General features: G+C 30.5%; 1 protein-coding gene across 6 annotated transcripts in view; it reads right to left on the minus strand.

Annotated features, from left to right (window-relative positions):
* The window catches only part of LOC107444140 (aquaporin-9), a 118,237-nt gene that overhangs the window by 6,225 nt on the left and 92,621 nt on the right, over positions 1 to 19,391 (minus strand). For all 6 annotated transcript variants that reach the window (XM_071183511.1, XM_087167778.1, XM_071183510.1 and 3 more), the window contains exons 3-7: positions 14,880 to 15,000; positions 13,468 to 13,605; positions 9,365 to 9,486; positions 7,754 to 7,971; positions 3,606 to 3,799 (exon numbers count right to left, since the gene is read on the minus strand). In XM_071183511.1, the coding sequence (XP_071039612.1) occupies positions 3,606 to 3,799; positions 7,754 to 7,971; positions 9,365 to 9,486; positions 13,468 to 13,605; positions 14,880 to 15,000 (793 nt within the window). The remainder of the gene's footprint in view (positions 1 to 3,605; positions 3,800 to 7,753; positions 7,972 to 9,364; positions 9,487 to 13,467; positions 13,606 to 14,879; positions 15,001 to 19,391) is intronic.

Consider the following 19,391-nt stretch of genomic DNA (forward strand, 5'->3'; position numbering starts at 1 on the left):
CAAGTATGAAAGGAAGAAAAAAAAAGATATACACACATAAGGAGTATTAATAAGAATAAAGTCTACCATGATAAGAATAATTAAAGTCTAAGAAAAACATACAAATGTTATACTCGTTGGCATAACATACATACTCTATATTCAAACAAAGAATTTTTTTTTGTTATGGTCTAAATCATTCGTAAATATTCTATCTACTTACTCATCATTATTATTTTTGACCATTGTTGAAACGAAAATTGAACATTTAATTTACCTATGATACTTCGTGGAAATCACATGAATAACTACGATAAAGAACACCAATTCTTTGCTATATTAACCTGCAGGAAAATTGTGACTCAAATTATTAAACAAACCCTCGAGGACATTTTATTCCCAGAAAAACTGACTCCAGTCATGAACCAACAATAGAACATGTCATCGTTAATTTATACTAATCAACTTTTAGCCTTACATTTTGAAATTTTATCTACTTTTGATTTTAGACTTCATCAACTTCTAGTCAGACTTTCACTTTTAGACATTTACACTTAGGACTTTTAGCTTTCATTGATTTTAGTTATGAGATTTTTTTTTTATCTCTTGTTTCCTTATTATTATAATCATTTAACTCTCGACATTTACACCGGCGCAATTGGATTTCATTGCCTTTAAAACATGCTTTTAATTGACAGATGTTATACTTAATCCACTTTTAGCTGATCACCACCATTGTCATTTGGCAAAATTTTACTGTAATTTTAGTTTTTAGAAAATTTTTTTACTGTAATAATTTAACTTTTATCTCCGTATACCCCCCTGGGGTGGGTTGGAGTTCAACCCATCTTAATACGATCATCTTACCTATGATACTTTTATAATTTCACATAACTTATTTCGTGAATTTTGTTTTCTTTACGTATATAAGAGTTCACAATGTATTTAAAACGAGTTTAATCAAAACCGAATATTTTTTAAAAATTATTTTTTGCTAAAACTTCTTTTTGGAAAGAAATTTGGTATCTGGTATTACACCATAATAGAGAAATTCAAAGGTGTCTTATTCCTTTACAGAATATTAGAGTACAAAATTAAACGGAAAGTTTCAGAAAAGTGTTCGATGATGCTTTTTATTTTATCAATTTCATAAAATAAGTTCATATAATCTTATGGTAGTTCATACCTGCCAACGGAAAGTTTCAGAGTGGTTGTAAAACAATAAACGAAAAACAATCTGACTCAAAAATATATTTATATTGTGAACCCGTTGAAATTCGCTTGTGCAAGGATTATTATGCTTTGATATATTTATTGTAATTATTTATATGTAGTGGTGGTAAAACTCATTTATAATTATCATTATAATTCAAAAAAGTAATTGGAATAACCTGACTATTGCTACCACTTTAAATATGAAAATAAAATCTTCCGGAAAATCCGGAAGAGTTGGCAGGTATGGTAGTTAATTTAATGTATAATTAGTCTTAATAGCTGGAAGAACTAAGAACAGAACAGAACTGATATGGCCTTGAAATAAAATACCATTTTCAGAAAATTAACTTTCTTGGGTATTCGAGAAGGTCAACATTAAAAATAAAACCATTCTGATTTTAAGACGAATTTTGAACAATGAAGCATAAATCCAGTAATTGGACAAGTTAGTTACAGTGTTCTTAAATTTCAGGTTGGCTGTGTCGGGTGAGTGCCATTACATAATTTACTGGAACAAAAGTTCAATTCTAACTTAATTCTTGCGCCGGATATTGCTAAACGTAAGTTTGCATTGAAGTGGAAGATGCGAAGTTCCATAAACATTGTTTCGGATCCCCAACCGAGACCAAGGTCAATTCGAAGAAGACCGTGACATTGAATAATGTTCTTATTCAGGAGAAAACGTCTTTAACTAATAGAATGCCGAAATTAGCTTATTGTGTTTTTATACGAGGATAAACAATGTTATACTATTATTTATCGACTCATCCTACAGCATTCTTTGTGTATGTTGAAAAGGCTTAGGAAAAAAGAAGGAAAAAAAATAAACGTTTATTTGAGAAACTTATTGAGAAGATTGTAAAGACAAAAGAGAAATCAACTGTGATAAATTGGTAGGAAAATATAATAGTTAGTTAATAACTAACTAGTTATTTTTATATTTAGTTATTAACCATTAGAAAGTTCGACTAGTTTTATTGACGTGAATCTTCCATTTTAACTTGTTATTATGAGACACATGAACAGCTTATTTAAATAGAATTGGAATGGTTATAAAAAGAGAGAATGTAAAAATATATATTCCATATATTACTTTAATTAGTTATTACCCTGAACAGCTAAATAGTTTATAATTCATAGCTACTAGTAAAAATGAATAATTTGAAGAAGACCTAACTAATTCACTGAATTAACCACATCTATGAATTAACATTGATTGTAATATATCTATCTAATACTTTTGAAAATGGCGAAGTCCTACCAACCAGTATTGACAGTTTGTGGAGGATGGTCTCGAAACACCGTAATTCGATCTTTTTAAATCATGACTGTAGATGAATCAATAACTTTTTTTTTGGAGGGGGGGAGGTCATAAAAGAATGTTTAAAAATGAATATATTGTAAAATGAATAACGAAATCCCTATTTAACATTAGATTTTAGTCAATCAAAACTAGCTTTGAAAGTCATTTTCTGTTCCATCTTCTTCAATTTCTCTACCCTGTAGAAGTTATTAGTATGAACGTATTTCAGTTTTGTCCAACAAATAAACTGGTTTGTTAACTCTAATTCGATCCTTTTCGACAATCTTTTTATTTCGTTTCTTATTACTCGCTACGCATTATTACTTACTTATTTTTGCTAACACGAAAGTAGGTAAAGTTTAAGCATAGTTTGTCGATAGAAAGAGCTCTCCTTGTCGCATTGTCTAAGGCTGCCTGCTGCTATGGAAACAAGACACAGCGCATTTCAAAGAGAAGAGTTTCTCTCTTCCTTGATTCCCTATTTCCCACCGACTCGAGCCAAAATGTGCATTAAAGTATTAAATATTGACTCAACATTCCTACTAGAAATAGTTAAACCTCGTAACCATAGTCACCGCCACTGTCCCAGACAAATTGCAAAGGAAGTTCTTTGCATAGACAGACAGAATATATATATATATATATATATATATATATATATATATATATATATATATATATATATATATATATATATATATATATATATATATATATATATATATATATATATATATATATATATATATATATATATATATATATATATATATATATATATATATATATATATATATATATATATATATATATATATATATATACATATATATACATATATATATACATATATATATATATATATATATATATATATATATATATATATATATATATATATATATATATATATATATATATATATATATATATGTATATATATATGTATATATATATGTATATATATATGTATATATGTATATATATATATATATATATATATATATATATATATATATATAGTTAACAAAAAAGTGAATTTTTTATGATCGTGATATCGCTATGAAAGAAATGCCAAAACCATGACAACTGACAGCAGAAAACTCACTTTTCTTATCAACAAAAGGCAAATCGTCTTTTTTCTTGAACTCTCCGTTGCTCTTCACTTCCGTTGGGTTGCCAAAGTCATAACTGTCCACGGGCCAGTGAAGTTCAATGCAAAGTCGGTAAATCCATGCACCAAGGATGCCACCAACATGTGGCCCAATCACAGGAACCCAAAAAAAGTTGTATTCTCGGAAGCTAATAGAAATTGTAAATTTATGCAAATAAATAAACGCATAATATAAAATTGTAATGGAATACTAATTAATATAATACATACGCAATGCTCAAAATTTAAAATATAATATTCCAATAGATGCTGTAATAATGAGCATCTGTTAGATACTCATTAGAATATTTGCTGCCATATCATAGAAAGTCCCATAACCGAAAAACAAGTTTTTCGGAAAGCAAACTTCTCGAGTAACGAATGAGGACAAACATTTATAAATAATTTCAACACTACTTAGAGTTTTTTAAGTCATGAAAACGTTTATATTTTAGAGATCGATTCGGAAACGCTGAAAAGAGGATTTAGATAAGCGTTAAAGAAAGGACTGTTTAATTTATAAGGGCAAACAAGGTGACTCAAAATTATCGTTCTAACTTTGATGCGCAAAAACACCAATCAAATAAGATACATAAGGTTTGTGGCTTCCGCAGATCACATCAACACGTAAAGTTTTATTTGTGTTCGAAAAGTTCTCAAAAAACTAGTTAAAAATAAAATTTTTTTGACTCTTTTTTTGTGTGCTATTTGCTTGCAGGACCTGAGCTTGTTTAGTTATTTTGAGAACCGAATTTATGTCTTTCTCTCTCCTAGTTCGATGAAGACATGTGCCACACCACTGGTGACTTAACAAGTAGTATACAGTGCCATACAGTGAAATTGTAATACAGTTTCGATAATTACTGTTCATAGAACGTAAAAACCGTTTAAAAAAACATTATTTGCTGTAAAGACATGTATACAAGCAACGATTTCTTGTGATTCTATTCTTACAGATGCTTTTACTGGTGGAACTGTATTAGGGGGAATTGTCTTAACAGCTGAAGCACATAGTCTTTAACAATCGCATAATATTTTGACAGAACATGTTAAATTTTTCCCTTTGCTCTATTTGAAATTAAAATTAGAATTAAAAAAAAAGACAGAATGCAAAAACAAGACGAAGAAAAAATAAGATTTTAATTAAGCAATCGAGACGCAATTTTCGTTTGTGTTTTCATATTGATTTTTTAAATGAGATCATATTTTTTTGTGTATTTTGTAAACAGATTTTCGTTAAATATTATTTTACTTTTTGAATAACACGATTCTGTAACACACCAAGAAAAAAAGTATGGTCAAAATTACAATAATACGGTAATATTTACTGGGTTTCTGGTTCATTGAAACACTAAAAAATTCTGTAATTTTCACCGAAGTGCTTTGGTTAAGGTTTTGATAAAATTAACTGCAAAATATTGTTTTGTAATCTGGGAAAATGTGGTAAAATTTGATAATTTTATCACTACACATTAGAGCATGGCAATAAAAGAGTTTATGAATATTCTTAATTCATATCACGGCCCAAAGAAAAAAACAGAACAATTATGAAACAGAACGATTTGTCTAAGAATTTACTTGTGAATTTCATCATCAACAATTCACAAAAATCACTTACGGAATACGAAAAATATCGAATAAGAGTAATATAAATTGAATTGAGAACATCTAAATCTTTTTTGACTCTATAAATACTACTCTTTAACAACTATTAATATTTAAAATCTCAAATTTAATTTATTGGAAAAATTTCTCTTTGATAAATTTTTTTTACGAATGATCTATGTTTAACATTAAATTATCTTTCTTCGAACTATTAAGAGATAACGGTCCACCATTTTTTCTCTTTTGGGAAGCAATACATAAGAATTCGATTTATTATCATTTAATAATACTTAGGTAAATAATATTATCACTCGTACTTAGCTATGGTTGTCTTTTTTAAAACACACACCGAAATTGTCAAAAATAAGGCCAATAGTGTTATCTTGATATGTTGACTTACATTCTCAAAATAAGAGGAGGAAAAAACAGAGAAGTGTGCGTATAATCTTAATGCTCCTTTACGTAACAGTATTGTCGGCTTTCATAATATTTACTAAGATCAGCGTTAGAAACCAAGAAGTATAACTTATTCTACCATAAAGACAACTTCCGTTGATTTCTTTGTCGCTAAAATAACTAAAATAGAAGTTGCTCTTCTAAGTTTTTTAAACACAAAAATATATAAATATTATGCATATTAGAAGTAAGAATCTATAATAATAAATTCATTATACATTATTTTGAAGTTTTGCTTTTGTACTAAAAGGAAGGTTTTTAAGATTTTCTGATAGATAACATAGGAGAGCAAATTTTTTTGTTGCTTTTATACAAATACTTGATTTCGCCTAATTCAGATGTGGGGATTTCAAATCCGAAATTAGTTTGCTCTTAAAGGTACAGATATTTATTTAAAAGGACATTTTTTGTCTGTTTTTTGTCAAAACGTATAAATTTAAAAACGCTACATACAAAAAGGTGGTTGCGTAAATATTGAGACAGATTTTTTGGGAGCACATCTTCAAGACTAAAACTGCATAGGAACCATATATGGCAACGTTACTTTTAAAAAGTAACGAGTAAAAGTACAAGTATTTTTAAAAAAAGTAACGAGTAAAAAGTAAAAAGTTCTTATTTTAAAAAGTAACGAGTAAAAAGTACAAGTAAAAGTACAAGTACTAAACAAAAAAAGTAACGATTTAAAAGTACATTTTTAGGAAATCGAAAATTCAAAGTAACCTAAAATTTTATTGAATAATATTCTTATGTTCTTTAATGTTTTTGCAAAATTGTTGTTATTTATTTATTTATTTTTAATTTTGAAAGTTATGGATATTAATTTATTTTTAAATTCGGAGGAATATTATAATATAGTTTTATAATATAATCGTATAATATAATTTTAAAATCAAATATAATTTTAATATCAAACTTTTTATGGATTTGCACGAAAAAGAAATTTTATCTATTGACTTTAATTTTTAGTTTATTAGTTTTGTTTAATTAAATTACCATTGATTTAAAATTGTTTTACTCTTTAGAAACGCGTTTTAAAAATACAAACATAAACAAAGCAAACACGGGGTTTCATATAGCCTTGTGATCTTTGAGCTAGTAAAAAATAATTGAATGTGTGTATAAGTTGAAACAGAAGGTATTTAAAAACGAAGTTAGCTGTGAATGCATATATATTGCATTCACAGCTTTTTTTTTTATTTATTATTTTTTTTTTAAGAAAGCTTACCGAGTTTTAGAAAAAAGTAACGATTTCATTCGATATTTCCGTTACAAATACTTTTACTTTTTCCCTAAAAAAGTAACGAAAGTACAAGTAAAAGTACTAAATTTAAAAAGTAACGAAGTACAAGTAAAAGTACGTACTTTTTACTTGTACCGGCGGTACAAGTAACGAAAGTAAAAGTACTGCCATGTATGATAGGAACCCATATCCGGAAATGTCATTGTTCATTGCCGGAAGTCATTGTTCATTGACGGAAATGTTGTCAGTTGGCTAGGGGCGCTTCCCTATTATGTCCTATTCAGAAGCACACGAAGAAACAGTTCATAGCAGGGAAGAGCTTCTTGAGTTCTATGACGACATTTTCGTGCATGCGTTCCTATGTAATTTTAATCTTTGTGTGCCCTTACTCCCTTAGTTTATTTCAACATTTATGCTCAACATTTATTTGAAAACGTTACATGTAACGTTTTCAAATTTCTACATTTCGACACAAAAATAAACTAAAAATGTCATTAAAAAATTGTAGCTTGGAAGGAGAAATGGAATTCAGATTTGAAATCAGCGATGCGTAAGTATCTAAGATCTGTTGAAAAAACTTCGTGCCACAGAATTTTTTTTTTCCCCCTACTACAATTTAAAAATATATATATTACGTAAGATAATTTTGGAAAAGTCAAAACGAACTGAAGAATCCAAGAAATTTGCCTTCTGCTTTTAAATACGATAAGAATATGCAGCATTGGTTTAATTACATTATTCAACCAGACAAGGAGTTATTATTAAAAAAAAATCGATTCATGAACTTCTTTTGCCTACATACCTGAAGACTTCTTTACCCCAGCCAGCTAGGGCAGTGAATATTCGAGGGGCCAAATCTCTGGCAGGATTGAGAGGAGCTCCACAGTTTAATGGAAAAGCAAAAATCGTGGCGGATAAGGCGAGACCAATTACTAATGGATATTGTCCTTTCATGATGCTCATATTATGAGGATCCGTGATGGCAACAATAGCCATGATGAACACCATACTTGAAACAATCTGAAAGATAAAATCGAAAATTCATTTTCATTTAATAGGAGTCAATCGCCCTATTCCATGCAAAAATGTAGAGTTTTTCTAAGAAACTATTAAATCGATTAAAAAAAACTATATATATATATTTTTTTTTTCTTGTTAACTTTTTTTGAAACATTTTCAGATGACTATTGTCATTTAAAGCCAACTTTTAGGGCACATTTTGATGTATTTTTTTTTGGGACAGTATTGAATCAATTTTTAAAAAGTTTTTTGTTCCTTCTGTAGAGATGCATATTTTAAATTTTTTTTTAAAATCTATATTCGTTGATATTTATATTCATGGATTTTGTCAATTTTTTTTAAAATTTAATTTTGTAATTTAGTCTTTCAAATTATCATTTCTAAATTTATCGTGATTACGTATACGTCCCTTGGAATCAGATATAAAACGAGACTTATTGACTCCAGCGGCCCAAGATCACACGTATGATATCAATACGGTAGTCTCGTATTATATCTCGCATTAATACATATACGTGCTCTTTAGTATGTATAAACTTAGCGCATGGGTACCGCCCTTATTCAAACACTAATCATTTCAGAGCATGTTTGACGTTGGCGTTAATTTTGGCGTAGAACAACTCAAGTGCTAACTTCTGTGTATGCGCAAAGTCTTCATTTATATCAGAATCGAATTGACACTAACTTTTTAATATATTCTCCATCACAAAATAAGGTCTTGTCAGTCCATCTGGTTAATAGAGTCCATTAGGAATTTATATATAAGTAAACTGATCTAAGTAATAAGTGATCTAAGTAGATCTAAGAACTAAACTATCTAAGTAGTTTTATAAAACGTATAAGCGAAAAGAGACAATGGGAGGAAAAAAGTCCTGGTTAGGACTGGAGATGCTTAGATACTCGCAAAATTTTTATAATTTTTGTTGTGTTATTTTAAAGCAAGAAATTAAGAAAAAAAAAACTGAATTTGGGAGTGAGTTGCAAATAGAAAATTTTAAAAATGCGAAATCATGTGAAAGCTACAACGCTTCTCATGTTTTTACTCGTTTCATGCATCATATTATTATTTATTTTGTTGAAAACATTTTTAATGCAAAAACTTTGCCTAATGCACAAAAAAAAAAAAAACTTTCTCAATATATCTTATTATCTCAATATTATGGAACCATGAATTTCCAGCATATGTATCCAATTTAAGAATAACACGCTTCAATTGCTCAAATAGTTAGTTTTTTTTTTAAAATTTTATTTTGTCAGAATATTGTTATTTTTATCTTATTTGTCCTGTAGAAGTCGTAATTTGTCTTTTTATTGAAAAGGAAAAAGCTGATCTTGAAAACTTATTTTCAAAAAAATAAATTACAATTAAAAAGAAAGTAGAAAATGAACTTACCTGGTCACCTAATGCAGTATAGACTGAAACATGATCAGCTGCATATGTAGCAAAGATTTGAGCCGTGGCAGTCTTATTGGGTGGTACTTCTCTATGTCCTCCATCGAAGTTGGAAAAGGATTCTAAAATATGTAAACAAACACATGTTTTTCGAAATAAATGCTTTCTTTTTCTTTCTGACAATGTAGCATTTCTTAAACGTATCGCTTTTTGAAATCAAACTTAAGATGTATTTTTTTAAATGTATAATGAGAGTCTTAAACGGCGGCTTGGGAAATTAAATTTCCTAAGGCCAGTGTGCTATGCAAGATGTCGCATTGGTCACAATGATACCAAATTCTGACGTCATTCACTTTATATCATTTGTTTATGATTCATTAAATAAAAGAATGCATGCACTGCAAACATTCTCTAAGTTTGTCTTTCAAAGCCAGGAGAATTAAATTGTTATTGTTGTTAATTTACGTCGCACTAGAGCTGCACAATGGGCTATTGGCGACTGTCTGGGAAACATCCCAGAGGATGATCCGAAGACATGCCATCACAATTTTGATCCTCTGCGGAAGGGATGGCACCCCCGCTTCGGTAGCCCGACGACCTGCGCGCGAAGTCGAGCATTTTACGGTAGAACACTTTAACGAGGACCAATACCGCACACCTTCGGTCCCTACGCAGACTGATCCAAGTGGTCACCCACCCGCACACTGACCGTAGCCAGTGATGCTTGACTTCGGTGATCTGCTGGGAACCGTGTCTTAACGATCAGTCCACTGCGGGACCCAGGAGAATTAAAAATGATAATTGAGTTCATCAGGTGTGCACAGCGTGCCTACTAATGTCCATATTTAGTCTTTCGACTTTCAAAGGGCTGCAGATATGCTTATAAAACTGGTGTAAAAGTACAGTAAAGTAGTAAGGCTCAACAAGACAATACATCTTGCAGCGCTACTTGGTGGAAAATTGGAAAGTTAGTGTACGATTTCGAATGCGGTACGAGATAGGGGAAAAAGTGAGTTACAAAGCCGCAGAGCATCACCGATTCAGTATAAATAGATACCTTTGAGACAATAAATGTTATAAAAAACTCATAAAACGTGTATTTCTTTCTTCGTGCGCTCATAACTGTGACGTGACGAAATGATAATCGAGGTGAAAAACCTAAATCAAAAACTCTCTACTTATCAAAAGATACCTTTATTATTAGCTTACAAGTGAAGTGTGAACATCAAAACTAAAAGTAAACTCTGACAGCTAGTTTTATTTTTCCTTAATAAGATTACTTCGTCCCGTCACAATTTAGAACATCACATACAAAGCAGTGCGTGTTTATTTGAAGAGTTCATTACTTACTATTACATCCACATAGCATTAATATCTTCTCTTAGTCTATTTGCATTAAATCGATAATGTTCCACAACTTTGTGCTTCTTTTTTTTTGTTTTTAAGATAGTAACGATAAATTCTCAACTTTCCACCAAGTGGCGTTGTTTAGGATCGTATTAAATAACGCATAGCTATACCTAGAGATCAGTTTTTTAATAAAATAGCTGAAGTCATTTGGAAGGTAAAAGGGTAGAAACGGATTTTATTGGGCACACTGAATTTAAAAAATGAAGATATATATTTAAAAAAAATTAATTCGGATTTCCATAATCAGAATTTTTTCTTTTTCAATCTAAAGAGCACGTAGAAGACTCTTGAATCAGTTAATCCTGTAATCAATTAAAATAACACATTGTTAATATGAAGAAACGGCGATAAATTCAGAGCTGGTAGATATGTACGTTTCCATTTCTGGGTCATCCAAGATGGAAAAAAGTTGAATGAAAGTAGTAGAAAGTAAAGAGAAATCGACTCGGAAAATTTAAGATCTAGACTACGGGGTCTTAAGATCATGCAGTCAAGGTCGATGTTTTTCAAAGAAGAGGATAGGCTTGGTTACATTGCAGATCGCGGTCGCCTCGGGAAAGGAAAACTAAATAAAGTTCGATTGAATGACCTGCAATCGACATTATTCAATTAAATTTTTATTGTCCATTTATAAAATTTGATAAGCTGTTATCACATGCAAATTTTTTAGTAAAGGAAAATAATTGTCTTGAAATCACAATATTTTAAATTTTTTTAAAAAATATATTATTATTTTTTGGGAACATGAATATACTTATTCTACTTATTCACTACTCTTATTTCACACTGTGAGAAATTTGGGATGTGAATATGTCAAATAAGTCAAAATAAATCCAATTACAATATTCGTAAAATCCATTTTTACCATGAAATTTTATACTGTAATTTTTACAGTAATATTTATTTAATTACTGTCATTCAGCGATTTTACAAAAAATAATACTGTAAAAATTTTGGTGAATTAGAATTTTGTTCTATTAAATTTCATGGCAAAAATAGTTATTACGGTAAAAATATCATTCAGGGTGCCTTAACTTATTAGAGATGAGTTCGAGCTCGCTTTCGGTAGTCCGAGCCCGGATATTTTTAATCAGAGCCCATCTGAGCCTGAGATTCATAGAATTATTTAGAGTCAGAGTTCACCCGAGATATACGTCGGATGAAGGTCACATTTTGCAGGCTCTATAGATCAAAATTTGTTAGACCCTTAGGCAGTTCAAAATTTGTTAGGACATTGCTGTCTGAACAAGGACATTAGTCATTAAAACATTTTTATCACAATTAATTAATAAATTGTAAATTTTTAATACTTAATAACAGTAACAAACGTTCGTTTAAGACTGTTAAAAATGTTTATGAAAATTTATCATGAGTTCGAGCTTCGCCCGAGCTTGAAAACTTTTTTCAGTAAACGAGTTCGAGCCCACGGGGGCCCGGGCTTTTGAACTTGGGCAGAGCCCATTTCATCTCTAGTACTTATGAACTTACAATTTCTATACTTTAACGATAGGGGATGCTGTTTTTTAGCAGAACAATATGGTTAATTTTGTAGCTTAGAAGAGGACTGTTATTTGTACTTTGTTTTTCCCAATAACCTTGATTTAAACAAAAATATCTAATCAACAAATTAAAACAGTTCATTAGGCAGATAATAAGATTCAATTTATAAATTGATATGAACCAGTAATTACCTACTACAAAAAGTAATAACATTGTTTAACAATTTGTTTAAGATAATCAATTAGATAAGACTATCAATGGAAGCTATATTGAAATGCATGTTTGCATTGTTTGTTAAACAAAAGAAAGACGAATGATGATTAGGATCAAATAATCTCTTTTTATGTAATATTTAAGATATTTCTTTTTCAATCAGTTTTGTGTTGCATTGTAATAGTTTAACATACCAATTGCAGGGTAAAATAAATCACAGTTTCCAATTGTAGGGCAATTGAAGGGCACCAATTGTAGGGCAAAATAAATCACAGTTTCAAAATGCACAGGACATTTTTTTTTTTAGGAGCGTTAAAAAAAAAAAAAAAAAAAAAAAAAAAAAACATGATTTCCAAGAAAGTAAAAAGATGTTTCGATTTAGTGGAAATTTTTATTATTTCTACAGTACTTATCTGATAAAAATATGGAACAATTTTAGATAAAATTGACATTTATGGAAAAAGTGTGATCTATCACTTATACCCAAGTACATAATTATTGCTTGGGATACATTAATTAATTAATACATGTATGTTTCGGCAGGATTAACCTTCTCATTGCTTAATTTTTTTTAAATATTAAATATGTTAACATGTTATCATGTTAAATATGTTAATTAAATACGTTAAAAATTGAAAATTTTTGTTACAAAATTTAAATCTGCATATATTTTAAAGTTAACGAAAGCACCATGCAACAATACGGAGAAGCCTCTTATATGAACTGTATCTTGAATAATCAATGATGTTTTCGTTTGAAGAGATTTCCAGTACCTCTATTTTTTGATTTCGTGTCTCAAGAAGTGGATACTTAATATTGTTGGATTTTTTTGGCCACTTGTGGGAAATATGTTGAAAATACTTTGACTTAATTACAATTAGAAGGAATAATACATTTTCTTTAATTTAGTAGAGTAGTTTGTGATCAGTATTTAAATTTACATTATATATTAAAAAGCTTATATTTTTGTTACATCTTACCCAAATAAACCGTATAAAGTACTATGGAAGCAACAAATGCGCCAAAATATTGTGCGAAAAAGTAGGGCATGATTTTTTTCCATTTAAATTTTCCAATACTGGCCATCGCTAGTGTAACAGCTGGGTTTGCATGACAACCTAAGGGATAAAAAAAAAAGAAACAAATTAAGAAAATTTCAGTTTTTATTCAAATCTATCATTAAAATTATTACATCATTCAACAGTTAATGTGATAGCCTTTCTTGTTTCAACCGTTGCCAGTAATCGTAACGAAAACCAGGTCGTAGCTGTTAAAAAACCAATGTAAAACCAATTAAATTAAGTTGGTTAAATCAATATTTTGATACTTTCTGATTTATGTAAATTTTAATGGAATCCAAGGCGTGGCAAAAAAGTAAAAAGTTTGAAAGTGTAGCACTTTGTCTGGTGACGATAAGAGACAAGCAAGTATGTAATACATCGCTAATATTGATAGTGTTCGTTAAAGTAAAACTGAATTATAGTTAAATACAATTCGGAAATAAATTTTTTCAAGTGTGCTTTGACGCTAAATTTCATCAGTTTGAATAGCCTGGTTGGTAGAACGTTAGACTCGTGTTTGTGAGAACGGGAGTTGGAATCTAGCCGGCCGAAGAATCCCTGTGTAGTAAATAATGACTGGTGCTAGTTAAATCAGTAGGCGCCACAAAGTCCTCCAAGTTTCTATAACGAATCAATAACTGTGGTGTACTGAATTAGAGATTGATCGCTCTCTGGTTCAGATCAAACTTACGACCTGTGGATGACTGAATGGAGTATATGATTGGGTCTTCCCAATAAAACGGGCTGTGACGTGTGTGTGTGACTGAATGTATTCTTGGCCATAGATCACGTCACTTAAAAAGCAAGAAACACACCATCTGCCGAAAGAATTCGCTTGATTTCAGGCAAGCTTGCTGGCTTTAGTAAGTGGCATAAGTACATCTTCTTTCTTGCTTTGTACTTGTAAAAGGGGGTTTACATCTGAATCTGCTACCATTTTTTTTTGTTACCTTATGATTTCTTGGATCTGGTATGGCCTAATGGCTAATCATCTAGGATAAGAAACAACAGCATTACAGTAAGCTTCACCTATAACTATGGGCTAAATATTAACTACCCGAAATAAATCAGGATAAATGAGGAATGAACGATGCATATTTTAGTTAGCTTAAAAGTTCAGGCTCAGTCTAAAAGGTATCAAGTGGATTAGAAAAAAAATGATGACTTTTCTAAATAGTTAGGCAAAATGTGAAATGCAGTTGAGGGCTTGCAGAATCGGTTTTCCAGTATATAAACAAACACAAAGCCTCAAAAAATATTATTGAAATGACTCATACTTTATGATGCTGATTCTCGGATTTCATGTAGAGTAGTGTAAATAGTTTACTCACCTGAAACACCTCCTGTAACTGCAATTGCCACCATGAGAGATACACCCCATCCCAGAGGGCCAGCAACAGAACTACTGGACTTGTTGAAAACTAAAACTGCGTTCACAGCATTACCAAAGAGCTGTAAAAAGAAAAGAGACTGTTTTAATCAAAGAATTGTGAACAGAGAAGCGGAATACTGGAAAATACAGAGACCTAAATTCCTTATTAAATAAAAAAAGTTGCCAGAATTTAATTTAAGTGGAGATGGATGTGTTTAAGAATAGTTGAATGTAGCACCGATTGAGAAGCCGATGGTCACGCTAATTTTGAAATTTCAAGCATAAAGGTTATAGCACTCTTAGAAGAAAGCGGAATGGATTCATATTTTTGAATTAATCCATTAATGTATAAGTTAAAATTTTTCAATAATACAGTTAATTTCATACAATTCAGTCAAAGGTTGTGATATCAACTTAACATGTGACATTTCCATCCATTAAAAAGTTTTCATTGTGTAGCGAAGTGAGAAAAGGGGGGATTTAACCCCTTCCTTCTCGCTCCCGTGAAAATGACGGGGTGAGGTTTCGCCCTCTATTTCTCGCTCCCGTGATATTTCCGGACCGGAGTGCTCAGTAGTAATGCTCCAATAAGAATAAAACTAATTAATTTCTTTTGCCCGGAAAAAATTTAATTTCTCATTTTACACACCAGATGGCAGTACCAGGATATATTTTAAGGTAATTGTAGATAGTTTATTTTAAACTAGATGTCAGCACTAATCAAATACGTGTATAAAAAAATAGGCATTTTTATGACCGTTTTCTGGAAAATTAACCGATCGTTCAGGGGTTAAAAACTATAATAAAACTTCTGTTTGAAACGCTCTTTCTGAGAGTCTTCTTTGTCAAAAATCGGTGGTTTTCGAAAAGCAATAATAACATCAAGTAAACCACCGACTTCTCACCGTCTTTGCTTAAGAATTGTATAAGAAATTCATGCAACACATTTTAAGATAAAATTTATGTTAAAAAAAACAAAATATCTGGAAAATTAACCGAGACTATATCAAATCAATTCTTATAAGCTATACCCAATATTTTATTTCTTACATTTTCGTGCAAACCCATGGAAAAGTTTTTTTTAAAAAGTATTTTATTTATAATACTAATAATAAGACATGTTTGGAAACAATATAACTCCTTATGCTTCAGTTATAGTAAAAAAATGTATAATATTAACTTATATCATTTTCAAAACTTTTTATTTTAATTTCCTTTTCAATATGATAATACAAAATAATAATAAATGTAACAATGTAAATGTCACGTCATGATCTTGAATATAGTAAAAATAATATTTCAAACAAAATTTGAAGGTAGGAGAAGGTTAAAATAGGTTATTGATTATCGTTGAAAGACGGAAATGTGGCACCTTTTTCGGAAGTTGTATTTTGCCTCGGCATTTCAAGGCACACCTTCTTTTTTGAAGGATTGAAAGCGAAAGTTTCGTGACTCGGGCGTGACTCTATTACAAAACGTGTCAGCAGTCTAATTATATATTTAGATGATTGTCTAAAATAAAATATTTTGAGAAGGATTCGGTTTTGAAGTTTTAAGATTTTACATGAAATACCATGCAATATTTATCGATGACACGCAAACAGCACAAATTGTAGCTTAAAGGTCCCCTTCAATTAGAATAGAAATTCTATGTTGCGGAGAATTATATGTCCGGAATTTCCTTATTTATTAAGTTACTAATTCATTTTTTTGAATTATTTTTGTTTCATTTTGTTCATTGAAATGCATTCTATCGAACTTAGTTATCGAATTTTAAATATTAAGTTTGAAAGTATTTTATACGAACTTTTTCAAATTTCAAAGGCTTTAAAAATTTAAGACTTAAAAATACTTTCTTAACTAAACATTTAAAATTCGCTAACTAAGTTCAGTAGAATGCATTTCAATGAATAAAATGGTACAATAATTATTCAACAAAATTAATTAGTTACTTAAATAAGGAAATTTCTGAAATATTATTCTCCGTAGGACCTGGACTACCTGGAGGGAGTAAAATCTCTCTTCTGTGTGAAAAAGGTAATTTAAGAGGCTCAGGAGTCTTCAAGCGGACAAAAAACCCAAAAAATCTCAAATTATTTTACTTTATAACCGTCGTTGGACAGTCGACCCAATTGTTGGATTTATGACTACCAATGTTCAACTCAGTCGCCTTGTAATTTTGAACCCAATCCAGAAGACAAAGGAACTCCTGGATCAAGTATTGGGAGAAATTTGCCTTCGTGGAGGACTTTTTGATGGAACTAAACCGCATTTGCGTTACATGGAGAAGAAAATCACTAAAACCTCACATGGTTAGCCTGATATCTAGGGGACTCTAACCTATAACCCGTATAAAACTGAGGATATTTTACGCCAGCACTGTGCTCGGTGCAAGCCGGATGCGGAATTCGCATCGACCAGCCATCGCCGGGAATCGAACCCGGTTCACCTCATTGGAAGGCGAATGCTCTATACCCTCAGCCATCACGGCTCTAAACTCGAATGATTTAAAATTACGTAATTTAACTTCTCAGTTAGCCAATACAGTTCCAAATTTTGAACTGATTAAAAATATATTTTTCAATTAACTTTTGTCGTCTTGGAAAATATCAAACAATAAAAATGCGAATGAGAGGAGAATTTTTGAATTATGTAACTTTTGACCACATGATTTTTCAAAAACTATTTTACTACTTTTATTTAACTACTTTTTTTATATGAAATAAATTTATTTTAGTTAGCAACAAAAGAATTGAAATGAATATTCCTATTTTAAACAAATGTAGTTTATCTTAAAATTGATGTCAAGATGATAAACAAATACTAGATAAGTCAATTTGCATAGAGTTGTCACAGAATGGAACGTTTTGCATATGATAGATACTTAGATACAAAGAAAATTTATAAGAAACAAATAACAATATGATACAATATTGTAGCTTTTATATGATTTACTAACGGTGCATGTTAATTATTGAATTACTTTCAGTATTAATATTCTCAAATAAGAATTCTTGAAAGATAATCTCAAAATTTTTTTTAGCTACATATGAAATGTTACAAACTTTTATACATCAGTTCTAAATTATTTTTTGCTTCAAAAGATGATGCAACTTTGCTTTTAAATTAATGCAACTAAGATATTTATGTTATGAAATATAACAATAAATGATAAATATGTGTTAATTTTAGTTGAGGATAAAAATCAAAGACTTGTTAAAGTTTAACGAATTGCGAATGTGTAAAATTATTTAAGTATCATTATTTCGCACTTAAGTCAGTAAATGTTGACATATAGCGTTGATAGTAAATATCGAATAAGAATATTTTTTTTTATCACAGTTTATCACTTTCAATGCTACCATGATTGCATACTGAACATCTGTGCTCTGTAAAAAAGTCTGGATCTAATTGCTGAAAAAAGTACCGGCACTCATGGTGGAATTACTTTTTTTTTTACCGCAAAATCCATCTTTCCGTAAAATTTCACGGAACAAAAAATTTGATAAATTGTAATTTTTGCAGTAAATATTACTATAAAATCACTATATCATTATAATTATATACACCGAAGAGTCATTACATTACGACCACCCTCCATCTATAACAATGGACTCGCTCAGGTTTTCATGGCTTCTCGCCCAGGAACAATGTTTTATTGGGGCCCATAATCCCATAATCCTCATAGAACAATCCCTGACTTCTGTAAGCTACTTGAACATAGTTGCAGACCAGGTTCACCCATTCATGGCAACAGTTTTTCCTGTGGGGGATGGTGTTTACCAACAGGATACTGCACCATGTCATAAGGGTCGAATCGTCATGGATTAGTTCGAGGAACATTCCAGTGACTTTCAACTCATGTCTTGACCCCCAAATTCACCTGACCTTAATCCAATAAAGCATTTGTGGTCCTACTTGGAAAACCAAATTCGTGCTGCCACGATACCCCCTCGGAATGTGAGGGAATTGCAGGACCAGATGGTGAGCGCCTGGTACCAGATACCTCAGACTACCTATCAGAACCTTGTGGAATCAATGCCACGGCGGGCTCTAGCAGTTTTGAGGGCTAAAGGTGGTCCTACATGTTATTAGCAAGATGGTCATAATGTAATGGCTCTTCGGTGTAAATGTTACTGTAAAAATTACATTATAAGGTTTTACGGTAACAGTGAATTTTAAGAATGCACTCAGCGTACCAATACTTCTTACATTGATCTGATTTTTTTTACACTGATTTACTTTTTTATTTAATCTGGAATTTTTTTCAGTGCTTGGGAATTGATGATATTTAACAAATATTTTATACATTCCTCCAAGTGTTGACATGAATGTGAATTTATAATACAGATGAAATACAGCATTTTGACGGGATTTAAGGTTTTTACACAATAACATATACGTGTAGTGCATTTTTCCTTTCCCCGGTATTAAGCTAAATTTCTTATAAAATATTTACGTACTGTTTTGA

This window comes from Parasteatoda tepidariorum, chromosome 7 (genome assembly GCF_982258835.1).
Source record: "Parasteatoda tepidariorum strain Cologne lab strain chromosome 7, Ptep-v5.0, whole genome shotgun sequence".
In the NCBI taxonomy this organism is placed as follows: Eukaryota; Metazoa; Arthropoda; class Arachnida; order Araneae; family Theridiidae; genus Parasteatoda; species Parasteatoda tepidariorum.